At 49.0% G+C, this 14,517-nt stretch overlaps 1 protein-coding gene across 1 annotated transcript; it reads left to right on the forward strand.

Annotated features, from left to right (window-relative positions):
* The first annotated feature begins 930 nt into the window (after positions 1-930).
* On the forward strand, positions 931-14,112 carry HEY2 (hes related family bHLH transcription factor with YRPW motif 2). The gene is made up of 5 exons (XM_063389943.1): positions 931-2,944; positions 4,106-4,184; positions 4,288-4,371; positions 7,000-7,081; positions 11,906-14,112. The coding sequence occupies exons 1-5, from the start codon at positions 2,433-2,435 to the stop codon at positions 12,580-12,582; spliced, it is 1,434 nt and encodes a 477-aa protein (XP_063246013.1). The 5' UTR covers positions 931-2,432; the 3' UTR covers positions 12,583-14,112.
* The last annotated feature ends 405 nt before the right edge of the window (positions 14,113-14,517 follow it).

Raw genomic sequence — 14,517 nt, forward strand, 5'->3', positions numbered from 1 at the left:
AATAATAATAAAGGAGAGAGAAAGAAAAAAACCCCAAACCACCCCACAAGCCCAAAAAACACCCCTAATGGGGGCAAAATGGAAACAGAAGTTTCCCGGAGGAGGGACTTTAACGAGGCTGCCAGGAGGACTTAGCAGCCGGATCCAGGACAAACGGCGCTGACATAAGCCCTACTCGGGGAGGTAACCATAGGATAGCTCAGGTTTCTATAGGAAAACAGCATGCGGGAGTTGTGCCCCAGGGGAAAAAATACCATGAAGCAGCATTGAGCACTATTTCTGAGTGGGCAGAAATTATAAATTCAGTGGCACCGAAGCGTGACATGAAAGATTTCTGTGCAAAACCCCGAGACAGCTCGGAAACCCATCAACATCCCCGGGTGATTCGCGTGCTTTAGCGGGGATTCGGACACCCACGCTAGAGCCTGTGCCCCCCTCCTTGTTCGCAGGCGTCTCTGGAGCAGCTGCAGCCCAGGCCGGGTAACACGGACTTCAACTCAGAGCTACCAAACCTCGCCCCGCTCTGAAAGGCGATGTCTGAGCCAGGGCAGCGTTTCCCGGCCCCTCCCGGGGCGCCCAGCACCAGGGTCCCGCACGGGAGCAGGCCCGGCTGCCTCAGGTCTCCCCGTGTCGGTACAGCCCAGACAACGAACGAGAATTTGGGGTGGGGTTTTTTACTGTTTATTATGGTTTTTAAAATATTCTACAAACCCCCAGGTCAAGCTCTGAAACTGCTGAGTCTAAGCCCAGATTTCTAAAGCGTTTGTGCTTCAAATTGCAGTCGGGCGCCACAGGCTGCTCCTGCTAGTCCACTTCTCCCGATACTTTTTTGGGTTGTTTGTTCGTGGGGATTTTTTCGTGAGTTTTTGGTTTGGTTTTTGTTTGCTTTTTTGGGGGGAGGGGGGGCGGGGGGCTGGTTGTTGTGTTTTGGTTTGGTTTGTGTTTTTGTTCAGATCCCATCAAAGGGACCATTGTGGGGAATGCGTCCCAAGTTCCCTGGTGCTGCCTTCGCCATTCCCGCGGACGCTCGCTTCTGTTCTGAGCGAGCAGCCGCGGAGCTTTTAGCAACTCTGCAAACAGGGGCATGAAAAGGATGTCCCGGTAGGGCAATGAGGCGTGAAATCCCGCTGTTCCTTTACATAGTAGCAACATCTACATGAAAGGGCAAACACCCGACGTGCCACCAAATATAATTGCGGAGATGGCGGATGTCGGCGTACAAAAGAGCTGGCGCCGGTTTCTCTTTCGCAGCGGCCCTTTGCTGCACGCACACCCGCGAACGAACCGAACCACCTGTGCCTTCCACGGGATTTAACCGAGTGGAAAACTCAGTCATTGGTACCGCCGGCTGCTAAGTATAAAGCAGCCGGGGCAAACTCCGCCCGCCGAGCGGGGCCGCGACGGGAAGACGCCCGCTCCCTCCGGCCCGTCGAGCTCGCAGCCCGCCCGAAAGGAATCATCGGCCCCTCCGGCCCTTCCTCCCTCCCTCTGTCCGGAGCAGCATCGTGCTAAACCCGGAGAGGCGATAGCAGGACTGCCCCGGTGCCACGGTGAGGGTCGCGGGGCCACGCCGCGCTGAAGGAAGACTTGGCCGCTCTGCGGTTTTGCGGCGACGCCCGCAGCTGCTGCCCGCGTCTCTCCCCGGCAGGTGCTGCTCCCCGGCGCCCGGGGCGGCCAGCCGCAGCGCCGGGCGACCAGGCGGGGCGGCGAGGGGCTGCCCCTGTCCCGACAAGGCACCGAGTCCGAGCAAGGGCAGCCCCCTCGCCGCTAGCCTCCAAGTCCTCCGGGCTGCTGAGCGACCGCGGCTCCGTGTGCCGCCGGGAGCCGGGATAAGGCGGCGGTGTCCGAGCTGGTGCCGGACCCTCTCGGCCCCGTCCCGGCCCCTCCCGGCCAGCGTCCGACAGCAGGGGCGGGAGAAAAACCTTCCTAGGAAGGTGGCAAAGGGGATGGAGGGGGGAACAGGCAGACAGGGACAGTCACCACAGTTAAAAGATTAAATTTCTGCGAAGAACATACCACTTCGAATGTATTTTGTCAGGAATCCGGAATTTGAAAACACAAACAAACGCAAAATAAAACCCGCCTGCTACAGATCCTCCGGTAAGCGAGACTCGAAACTTCCTCCCAAGACGTTCCCATCAGGGATTATCGCCGTGCTTGGCTCCCGGCCCTGCAAGCGCCCGCTAGCCCTCGGCGCGCCCGTGGAGCCCAGCGGGACGGGGCGGCCGGGAGGAATTTATACATTTCCCGGGATTTACGGAACTCTCCAACGCGCGCTCATGTGCCCGATAACACAACTCGCAGCACCGCAAGAGAGGAGACCGGGGCTGCTGCCACCGCCCGGGGCTCCGGAGCACCAGGCAGGAGGCTGATCCGGCTCGTGTATTATGGGCGGGGGGGGGAGCAAGATCTTCCCAAATGCCCGGTGAGAGATGGACAGCGGGGCGACCCCGGCCGCCCCTCTTCGCCCGGCAGCATCGGAGGGCTGGGAACCCAGTTCCACTCCTTCTCCCCGCAGGGAGCTGAGGATGCTCGGGACCCCGCGCCCCTCCCTCCCCGGCTCTGTGCCGGCTGCGCTCCCCGCCCGCCGTGAGCCGAGGGCGGCGGGGCCCCGCCGGGCGGCCGCCCGCTCCTCCGCACGGCTCCGCGCCCGGCGGTGGGCGGCCCCGCCCGTCACCCTGGGCAGGGCGGGCCCTGCCGGGGGCGGGCCGTCGGGCTTGAGGCTGTGCCGCGGCGTGGGAAAGCGCCTCAGAGAGGGTTCGCTCTGCTGGCGGTGCGGAGCCGTGCCGTGCCCAGCCGTGCCGTGCCCTGAGCACCACCCCCCCGGATTTATTTATCGCTGCTCCCGCGCCGTGCACACGATGAAGCGACCTTGCGAGGAAACTACCTCAGACAGCGATATGGACGAGACTATAGACGTGGGGAGCGAGAACAACTACTCGGGGTAAGTGGGGCACCCCGGGGCCGCCGTCTCCGTCGGTGGCGCGGGCCGGGGTGCGCCCCGAGCTGGGGCAGGCGAGGGGGAGACCCGGACACCCCCTTGGGATGGAGATGGGAGGGACGGCACCCCCCGAGGACAGAGGTGTTGTGCCCCCCTCCAGGTCAGCTGGCAGCTCGCTCATAGCCCACCAAAAATTAGCCCCGCGCTTGGACTGCCCGAGCCTCGAAATTATGAGCAGCACTCCAGTAGATTTGTGAGCCACCGGGCTGCGGTTCATTAGCTCCGCTTAATTTGCCGTTTGCAATCAGACTTTTTCCAAAATCGCTCCTGATCAGGCCGAACAACCTAAAGGAACCGGCGCCAGTGGGAAATGAACCGTGGAAAGTAAGCAGGGATCCTCAGCAGCTAAACTTGAGCAAACCCGCCCTGCGAGCCAAGGGCGAGCAGCGGTGTTTCCCCAGGGAGGGTCGGGCTGGGCCCGCTGCGGGGCGCCGAGGGGCTTCAGGGCCCATCCTGCCCATTTAGAGGTTCGTGCACCAGAGCCCCATCTCGTTCTCATCAGTGGTTAGATGAGTATTAAAAGATACTGATTTTTTTCATGTGCTCATGACGAAATAAAACAACTTCATACTCGTGGGTAGTATAGTTTTAAAAAGAGATTTTGAATTCTGCTCCTGCTTCTAGACAATGCGACAGAGCCAGGCTGGGCACCTGGCATAGAACTTGAGCATCTACTGATTGTGTAGCAATGGGCAGCAGTGTCAAAACCCAGCAGGCCTGGCAGAGGCTGTGCCATCGTGTATGTCCCCTTACCACTGCTGTTGCCATATAGAGATGGTTCATGTGGATTTGGGCCTGGTTCTTCAGCCTGTACTTGGTAGGACTTTATATGCAAAGAAAATTAAATCTGTGCTGATCAGTGAACTGTCTCCAGAAAAGGAGTTTATTTCCAACAGAGCGTTCCGTTAATTCAAAATGTGTGCTGGGATAGTCAAAACTGAAATGTATCACTGTTTTCAAAAACACTGTGCAATGCAAGGCACATCTTAGCAGCATTGAAAATGGCATGAGAGGGACTATGCATACGTAATATGGTGACCTAAGGTGTCTTCAAAGAGAGGTGTCAAGTTGTGCAACACCTGACGCACTTTTATTGTTTCCCAGGCAAAGTAATAGTTCTGTCATTCGATCAAATTCCCCAACAACAACATCTCAGATCATGGCCAGAAAGAAAAGAAGAGGGGTATGTTTCATTTAATTATTTTTGCATCTGACAGTTTGCATGTGTGCTGTGACTTTGCCCTTCATTTTTATAAACTTAATGTGTTTTGTTTTTTTGGGAATAGATTATAGAGAAAAGGCGCCGTGATCGTATAAATAACAGTTTATCAGAGCTGAGAAGGCTTGTACCAACTGCTTTTGAAAAACAAGTAAGCTTTTTTTTTTTTTTTTTTTTTTTTTTTTTTTAAATAAATTCTGTATCTCATCTGGCAATGTTAGTTCTCTTGTAAATCTCATTAAAATAATACTGTATGTGTCCTGATCTGGCACAAAGCAGGCATTTCAATAAAATGCTTTGTTGTGGCAAAACTATTAGAAACATAATTCATTATAAGGCTGAAAAACATTTCCATTCTTTGGCTTGTTTTTCCCTTAAGGGTAACTATGTTCATGTTGCCTCTGTTCTTTCGATGAATTCCAGTAGTGGTTTTGCTAAAAATGTGCTTTACTCCATGTTAAATAAAAAATAAAAATACACAAATCTAACAGAACTCCCCAAACCTGTATGTAAATTAGTCTTCTGTCTAAATCTTTAAATATAATTTACTTTGCCGCCACTTTAAGAGACCTCTTTTTTCAAATCTATACTTTCCATTGCAAACTAATCAGTCCAGTTTCCTGAAAAGGGAGCAGTCTGGATTATTCGTGTTTTAAGATGACTCTTTAGAATCAGTGCATTAGGAGGTGGCGTAGGCCCCTGTCATGTAAGCTAGTGGAGTCAGTGATATATTCGGACTTTCAGTGAGAAAGTATTTGGTAGGAAGTCTGGAAGGTTCCAGTTAACTTTGGCTCAGCTCCTTGGTCATGAAATTACAGACCGAGAGCTTGGGATACAATGTTTTGTTAAAAAAAAAAAAAAAGGCATTTTGGTTTTTCCATTGAAATTAATTTTTTTCCATATCTTGAATTTTATTTTTTGGGCTTTGATTCAATATTTAGCCTTGTTTCTGTTTTGCTAGAAGTGTCTGATTATCTGTGGATATGTGAAACTGGCACTATGTTTCAATAAAAATGAAACATCTGAAAATAAATAACCTGACTTCCTTGTAAGAGTAAAATAAAGAACGCCAGAAAGTAAAATCTGAGAGCAGGATTGGGAGGTGCTGAATGCAAGTGGTAACTACGTGGCAAACACCTCGCGCTGTTAGGCCTGTTTCAGCCCTGGCCAGAGCAAAAGCAGTCTAAAAAAAAAATAAATATGAAGCATTGGTTGAGAGCATCACTCGTGTCACCTGCATTATGATTTTTAGTAACTGGTAGTTGTCACTGTGCCCTTGCGTTGGTTCTGGCAAAACAATGACAGGGATATTTTCAGCTAGATAAACAGGGGCAAGAGACAACAGTTGTTTGTCCCATTTTATTGTTTATTTCTTGAAAACCACAAACATTATAAAACAAGTCCTACAGAGCCTTTGGAAATTACCCAGCACCATGCAGTTTTTAGCTATTAGTCACTCTCACTGAGACGGCTTGTACTGTGTCTGTGGAAAAGATGAAGTCTGAGAAAACTACAGGATGTAGTTGCATGTAAAATGGGGAATTCTGACCAAAAATTCACACGCACATCAACCTTGGTACCAGGAAAGCGTTGAAAGCAATAAGCAGATTGAAAAAAAAAATTACTGCTGCAAAAATGAGCATATGCTGTATTTGAATCAGAAAGTCCCACCATTTTCCTGCAATATGCCAAGGACAAAGTCATCAGTCCTTTCCCAGCTCCTTGACATTCAGCTCACTGGAGTTTCCAAGTTGGAGGTTTAGTTTCGCTTCCGCCTGCCTCCCTTCCCAAGCCACGGTGCTGCTCCCGAGATGAGCGCTCTGAAGTGGGGCTGCACAGCACCGTGTAAGAGTTGCCCAACTCAAAAATGTGCAACCCGGGCGAAGCTGGCTGAGACAGTGAGGTGGCCCAGATGATAACTAAGAGAAAAAAATTGGCTCACAGGATGCGATCCGCTGATGGCTGCAGCTTGCACTGCGGCCCTGATTTTAACTGATTCCGAGGGATGATCTCTTGCACTGGAATAACATTTGTGTTGTCTGGGTGTGCTCCAGATGTCAAAGGGAATGCTACCAAGCAAAGTAGTTTTATTTATACATTGATATACTAATACTCTCTTTTGAGCTGTATTTTGTACTTTTCCCACATCTCTTGTAGCTCTGTGAGCCGCTCTCAGTGTCAGAAAAGATTTTTACTGACAGAGGAGCTACACTCTTTCACAGTATTTAGTCCTTGCAAAGTAGGCCTCTCACTAACTTGAAATACTGTGGACTGTGCGGCAGTTTTTTCAGTCAAAAAATGAGAATGGAATATTCAAGAACCAAATGACACGTTGAAAATTAACAGGCCATGAAGAGAGGGACAGCGCTGGGTGTGTGTCCGCAGGGACACCTACTGGTAACAGCACAAAAAATAACGTTGCAGCAGGGTCTTAATCTATGGCCACACAGTTCCCTCCTGCCAGCTCTCCACTTGTGTTTGTTGTTAAAAAGGAAGTCCAGAAAGTTACGTATTTCTCTCATTTCATGAAGATGTCATCTCTACACTACCTTCAAGAACAGAGCTGTGCTGAGATATAGCCCTAATAAAGGGAAATTAGGGAGACAGTATTAGTCCTTAGACAAAGTCTGGGAAGCAGATGCTCACGAAAGAATTAAGCTGAGAATGTCCTAATGATAGGGGAAATTGAAACCATAAGGCTGAGCTCAGTGGAAAGTATATCAAATTAAAGTTTCTAGTACTCCTAAGCCTTTATTTATATGTGTGTCTTATCTCAAAGGGATCTGCCAAATTAGAAAAAGCGGAAATACTGCAAATGACAGTGGATCATCTGAAGATGCTGCAGGCAACAGGAGGGAAAGGTAAGGAGCCAAGGATTTTTTTTTCCTATATTTGGGGACATCTCATCAAAAAAAAGTGCTTTGAGGAGCTCTGATAGGCGTTTCCAGATTAAAGCAGTGGAAATCAATGCTAATGGCAGGATTGAACTCGTGGGAAAGAGCTACTGGGACAAAAGAAGCACTTGACCCTGGGCTTGTGTTTGCTTTCATAACACTGTGGGAGTAAAGGCTTCATTCACAGGCAGCCCAGTCAGAGATTTGTTTGGGGTTTCCAAAGAGCACTGAAATCTGCACAGGGAGACAAAACAAATACACAAACACCAAACATAAACAGGAGGTTTATGGCAACAATTGTGTAGCAAAAAACCTGATGCTAACCCTCATTATTGGAGCCGCTATACCAAAGGAAGTGAACAGAGAGGAACTTTAATTTATGTTTAAATATTTTCTTTGATCTGGAAAGACTTTTCAGTTCCATCAGGTTAGACCATTTCATTCAACAGAACAAAACCCAGACTTGCTCTATGTAGCTCCAGGTATCTGACAAAGCAGACGGGCAGGCAATGCTCCCTGCACTCACATTTCTCTGCTATGTTTGTGTGTCAGAGGCCAGTGTAGCTCCCTGTTAATGGGTGCTGGCGTGACGCAGCGGCTGCACTCGCTGACCCATTAGATCAGCCGGGAGTTGAGCATACCTCGCTTGTGCAAGCTGACAGTCCCAAGGCTGGAGGCCAAATGGCTTCAGCCACCCACGAGGTGTTCTGTGTAGTCATGATTTTGGAACTTACTTGGGACACAAAACTTGCTGGCATTCTATAAGCACGGTCCCATGTCCCATGCCATCAACCGTGATCATGCTTCGAATGGTTGTAGTGGAAACCAGCTGATTCTTCACTCACCCACTGTGCCATATAGGTAAAGGCTAGGAAAGAAACTGCTGGTTTCTCTCTCTTACTGTTTTTTTGATCGATGTTTTTAGCACATGACTGAATTATGCTCCTCTCTGTACCTTGCAACAATGAAAAAACTCAGAATCAGTGCATGCCTCAAAGGAGATGGCTACAGGAAAGCGTGTTAAAGGCGGGTGTTTTGTTATTTGTGAAAATTAACACCAAGCTGAGGTACCTTTTCTCTAGGTGTTAAGGAGTTTTTTCTAGGTGTTCATTTAAGCTTAAAATTTATGGCTAACTTGTTTGATAAGAGATGAAAGTAATTTTATTGCCTATCAGATAACAGACATTCCTCTTGATTCCTCAAAAAATGTACAAAATTGAAAAAGAAAGTTAATGTATTTGTGTAAAAAGTCCTTGAGAAAGCACTATTGTTGCTAAAGCTACGCTCTTGAAAGTTATGCAATGCATGAAACCAGAATCGATCATGGTTGTGCAGTCTGTGTTCAGGTGATGCGGATTCTCTTGTGTCCGAGTGATGGATGGTGCCTTCTTTGAATGTGAGGTTGTGTGCTGGTGTTCCACCAGCTCTGTCTCCCTTGGGGCATGGAGCACACTGTGCTCAGCTGCTGAGGGAAGTGGTGGCTGTTTCGCTTCATCCTCCCCACACCAGTGTGGCTCAGCTATCCCAGCCCGACCCCCACTTCACGCTGCACATTGTTCCTCTGAGGAGCTGCAGCAGCTCCCACCCCTCTGATGTTTGCACTGACTACGGGACGGCCAGGAGGTGAACCCAAATGGAGACCTAATTTATCAGGAAGCTTCCTCACCCTGCTTTCCCACCCAAAAAAAGTGTGCAGGGGATTTTTTTATAAATGGGTAATGTCAGGTGCCCAAGTGGGGCAGGGGATGAAATCCCTAGGCTGGGAGCTGCGTGACAGAGAGAGATGTTGGTGGAGCCCAGCCTCTGGCTGCAGTTGGACAAGCTGGATGTTGTTAGCAGTCCCAGGTCTTGCAGTCTGCTCTCTTCCTTGGTTGGTCTCTGCTGCCATGTCTGTCCTGCCCGAGCTGACACCGGCATAGCTGTGGCAGCATGGGGAAGGATGAAGCTGTTGTAGTGTGGGGAGAGACAATGCAGGCTTATTTCTGCAACTGCTTTTTACACCACGATCCACAGTGGGTGGCCCATCACAATAATACCCGATTGCTTCACAAATACTACAACTTTATCTGCTCCTTCTGTCCTAGAGATAAGAGTAATCTCACTGCACAGATTAGGAAACTGTAAGAAAAAGAGGTTTGAGAATTAGTACTGGGTAAAGTTTAAGCCTGCATTTCCTGTTCACTTAATGTTTCACTTTGCAATCTAACTAGCAGTTTTAAGTATAATTTCTTAGAGTATTTTTAAAGTAGATGTTTGTTTCATTTGCAAGTATAGTTACTCCCACTTTGTAATTCATCTTGTGAGCCTGAGGGGTTTTTTTGTATCAGAAAAAAAAAAAAAAAAGTTTCATCATTTTTACCAGGGGCAAACACTTATTACTGCAGAAAGGAGAAATGGGTCCTGATACCCATATGCTTCCCTACACTGAGGACTGTCCTTCACACAGAAAGGAGGATATCCATGATGGGAATGGATGTGACTTGGCAAATCAGGATGGGGTTGGCCACTGCTCAGCACACTGATCCCGAGGTGGCACAGTGGAAAAAAACCTGACACAGCTTCTGCCCCTTCTCTGCTTTTCAGAGCTGCCTGGGCAGGCAGGCAGATGCCTCTGAGGTCCTGTGCAGACTCCGCGTTTCCGCCTCTCTGATGCAGAGGTGTGGACAGTGGTCTCCTGTTCACACTGAGTTATTCTTTTGGCCTGAGGCCAGGGCTTTTTGCTGATGGTGCAAGCAAGTACAAGGGAGGAGTGATTCGTCAACAGTGAGTTGCTTGCAGAGAACTCAGTGTGGTTGTATTGCAGCTTCACTACAAATTTATCTTGAGTGAGTGACACCTGGGTCAGTGCATGGGTTCAAGTAGCTCAAGTGACCTGTGGCCTGTGTGCAGCGCAGGTGAGTTACCAGGACAGATGAGGGAAAACCAAGAGTCCATGTTCACTACAAAACACTGGCATGTGCACATATTGGAGGATGTTGTTGGGTTGGGAAAGAAATAAGAAACAACATTTTTAAGTCTCTCTCAGAAGGGGGAAGCCAGTGAAGGGGAAACCGGGAAAAGATAACCATCAAAATATAATGGAGCCTGGGAGTCCCAGCTCTCATGTGCCCTCTGTTTTCATGTCTCGGCCACCATAGGAGACTGAAAGGGAGCCAGGATCACCAGGGCTTTGGGATGGCTTGTCACAGAGCCAGCAGCTCAGACTCAGGGGAAGCTGGTGACAACCACATCCCCCACATTTCTTCCAGTCCAGAGGGAGGGAGCCGGGAAGCCCTGGCTTGGGCCGAGTGCTCTCAGGACTCCCAGACTGGCTGACTCGTGGCCAGAGCTGGGAAGTGGTTTTGGCTGTGTGTCAGCCCCTCTGAAGCTGCTGGAGGTCCTGCAGCCTCCGGCACAGAAGCAGTCCCCATGGCAGGCTGACTGGCACCCGAGAAGGTACCCTGCTATCTCACCGCTGCTGGCACGCCTGGCCTCTGTTTCTCAGGAGTTCGCTCAAACCTTTGGTTGCAGTGGACCTGGCAGGAAGAAAGCTGTGAGGAGTCAGCACTGCGGGCAGCAGTCCTCAGCTCCTCGTGGTTGTTGATCTGCTGGCCAAGCCAGAGTTTCTCTGAGGTTCAGATGAGCAAGTTGGCCTGCAGCAAAAGCGCCATCGTGATTTGGCAAGGTGGAGTGTATAGTGAGCAGGGGATTTGGAGCAATATCGATAAATGTGCCTGAGTTAATTCTACAATGTGGGCATGCAGCAGCAGAAACACTTCTAGCTTGAAAATTGATTCAAGTGAAAAAAGTCATCTAAAGTGCTAACATTTTTCAGAAAGGTAGAGATTATTTCATGACAGCATAAGGCATTGCTGCCACATTCCACCATAAGAGGGCCACTTGATCTTTACATACTGACACATCACAGTCATGCATACCTAAAAATTTTCATTGGAAGTGAGAGGAAAACACCATGCCAGCTTGGGATTGGACAGGATATTATTGCCCCAAGGAGACAACATTTAAACTAAAATAAGAAAATTCCAAAAAGTGGAATAGGTTTTCGTGTTTGAAGAGCTGCAACTTAAACACAAGATTTTAGAAAGGGAGTATCTTTTCATGTGCATTTAATAAGCCTTTTTTTTTTTCAAATGCTTTTTTGTCCCAAGCCTGTGGAGCTCCAGTTGGTGTTCGTTGAAATACCTCATGGGCCATATGAATGTCAGTCTTCCATCTCTAAATTAGCAATGGCATCACATAAAACGTTTTCTCAGTAAAGCTTTTTATTCTGTGTGTGCAGAGTCATCACAAGATGTTTTTTGTTTGTAGTTAAGCAACACCGTATGTCATATTGTCTTAGTGACTCTGTGAAGTAGAGGACCCCAGCAGCAGCTACAACAACTATCTCACAATGTCAAGAAATAGTTTGAAAGCGTTCGGATGAATGCCAGTGTTGGGAAGAAAAGGCAGGGTAGTACATGCAAGCTCTCTGATCTCCAGCCTGTTTCTTTGTGTGGATAAACATCTCATTCACACACTGCACTGCTGCAGCTTGCCGAGGAATTTCAGGAGAGGCATCATGTATCTTTTTAAGTGTCTTACAGACTTAATTCTTTTCATTTGTATATTGTCTGCATAAGCAAGTGCAGCCTATTACATTACAGGGATGGTCACAGAGATCATTTTCAGACCAGAGAACAGACTTCTGTTGCACATCCTAACCCATAAATGGCGAACGGCAGATGCGGTGGCTGAGCCAGGACTGGGTCGGCCAGCTCCACATTCAACACGTGTTTTGCCTTCTCCTTGCAGGTTATTTTGACGCTCATTCCCTGGCCATGGATTTCATGAGCATCGGCTTCCGGGAGTGCTTGACAGAAGTGGCGAGGTACCTAACTTCGGTGGAAGGGCTCGACACATCCGACCCGCTGCGCGTTCGACTCGTGTCTCACCTGAGCACCTGCGCCTCTCAGAGGGAAGCTGCTGCCATGACCTCCTCCATGGCCCACCACCACCACCCCTTGCACCCGCACCACTGGGCAGCCGCCTTCCACCACCTCCCGGCCGCCCTGCTGCAGCCCAACGGACTCCACGCCGCCGACGCGGCCCCGTGCAGACTCTCCTCGGACGTGCCCCCGCACGGCTCCGCCCTGCTCACGGCCACCTTCGCCCACGCCGACGCCGCCCTCAGAGTCCCCTCCGCTGGCAGCATCGCTCCTTGTGTCCCTCCTCTCTCTACCTCCCTCTTGTCCCTGTCGGCCACTGTTCACGCCGCGGCAGCGGCAGCCACAGCTGCGGCCCAGAGCTTCCCCCTCTCCTTCGCCGGCACCTTCCCCATGCTCCCCCCGAGCGCGGCCGCCGCCGCCGTCGCTGCGGCGACCGCCATCAGCCCTCCGCTGTCCGTGTCAGCCACGGCCAGCCCCCAGCAGGCTGGCACCGGGGGCACGAAACCCTACCGACCCTGGGGGACTGAAGTGGGAGCCTTCTAAGCGTCTCGCCCGCCACACACCTCTGCGTGCTGCAGCTGCCGCCTCTCCCTCAGCACACGTGCTCACAGCCGCCAGCCCGCGCAGCCCCGCAGCCTCCGCGACTCGCTGCGGCCTCCCCGCTCGGCCCCCGCCCGAGGGGCCTGAGGGGCGCCGGCGAGCCCGCCGAGGAACGGCCCATCATCCTCACTGCAGGTGGCGGAGAGGACGTGCGGAGACGCCTTCTGCTCCTCCGTTTGTCCTGGAGGCACCTTGAGGGAGCAGCGACGGCTTTCCTAACAGTGTGACCATATCGGCATGTAGAGGTTTCTTGCAAAACACGTAGAAATACGTAGACATTAGAACTAATAGTTCTCCAGCTATGCATCCTTGTTTGGCAGAGAGGCGAGGGATTGCATCTACCAGGTCTCCCCAGGCTAGAAAAAGAGTTCCAGTTTCATAAGTGCCTGACATTGAAAAAATAATCAATAAATATATATATGTGTGTGTGTTCTGCTAAAACAAGTAACATTGCACAGGTATGGAAATGATATGGGAGAGAGGTGAAATTCTGCATTCAGCTTCAGAACTAGGATACTTTTCCAGGGCAGAATGTGCTCTTGAAGGGGAGAGTTTTTTTTAGCCAAAAGATTGCCGAGGAAGAATGTTTAGTTTGACAGGCCTAGTTCTCGCTTCCTTAGTTCACTTTCTTTGTACAGACTTGCCAAATTGTGACGTCTAGCATAGCATTGGCAAAAGCAATTATCTTATCAGTGCTGGGATTAATGAACGTTTCAGCACTGCCTGTGAGCCCCGAGGCACCCATTTTTATGGCTTAAACATGGTGCTAGCTCCTATCTGTACAAACAGTGAATTTGTCATGCACCCAGAAGTAACCACCTATTTAAAGTGTGCACACTTGGATACAGTTGATTCATGCCAATACAACAGACGCAGTGTTGTAAGAGTTCAACTTAACTTATTTAGCTGTATTTGGACATTTACTTGTAGCCGATTTGGTGCAAGATCCCTCTTCTTTTCCCTATCAACTTCTGGGAGAATGATCACTCTGGGTATGAATGAAGTTATGGTAGGGACGATTTTTAAATTGGCTATTAACATGCCAACATTGTAATGTGGGTTTGATTCCAAACCAAAATGAATGTATTAATGGGATGTGAGTAAATTATTTTGTCAATACCCAGATGACGAGTGCTGCATAAAATGGTTTGCTTTCATTTTTTATTACAGTGACTTAAAATAACCTAAGTATTTTAATACAACCAATCAAGAAGTAGAGATTTTATGTAAAAAAAAGGAAAATAAAAATAAAACACAGCATGTATTATTATGCACTTGATTTCTCTGCTGTGTGGAGAAAGCAATAAGCATTGAAAATGTTAAACATTATGCAAAATATACTTTAAAATATTTGTTTTAAAAATACTGTACCTAGTCAGTCTGTTATGCATTACTTTGTTAACCTTTTTTTCTATGCAAAAGTCTTTACATATCACTAATTAAATGAAGTCCTTTTTGACTGCGTTTTATGGATGATTTGTTACTGTATTTGTTTGCTTTTGAGGAATACTTGTGGGCTCAGAGTTGTTTTCTGCCCCGGTAACAAGCCTGTTGGCTGCTCTGTACTCTTCTGCTCCCCTTGCTCAGCCAGGCAGCCCATCTTGTCCAGCGTGCTCTGGAATAGGCAGGGGAAAATAGCAAAGCAGCATTGGATTTCAGACTTGCAAACTGTTTCTCCATTGATGGTATATGCTTAATGAGACAAGCATATCTGTTCATCCTGGAGAGCCCCCAAAATCATTGAGGTTTCTAGGCTCAGCTTTCCAAAGAGTTTAGAAGGTGAAAATGTTAACCCAATGACATCATTAATCCATAAAGATATGGAATGAGAGGAGGTAGTTTTTACCTCAAGTTCTGGTCTTTTAATTTGACAGTTCT

This window comes from Prinia subflava, chromosome 2 (genome assembly GCF_021018805.1).
Source record: "Prinia subflava isolate CZ2003 ecotype Zambia chromosome 2, Cam_Psub_1.2, whole genome shotgun sequence".
Lineage (NCBI taxonomy): Eukaryota > Metazoa > Chordata > Aves > Passeriformes > Cisticolidae > Prinia > Prinia subflava.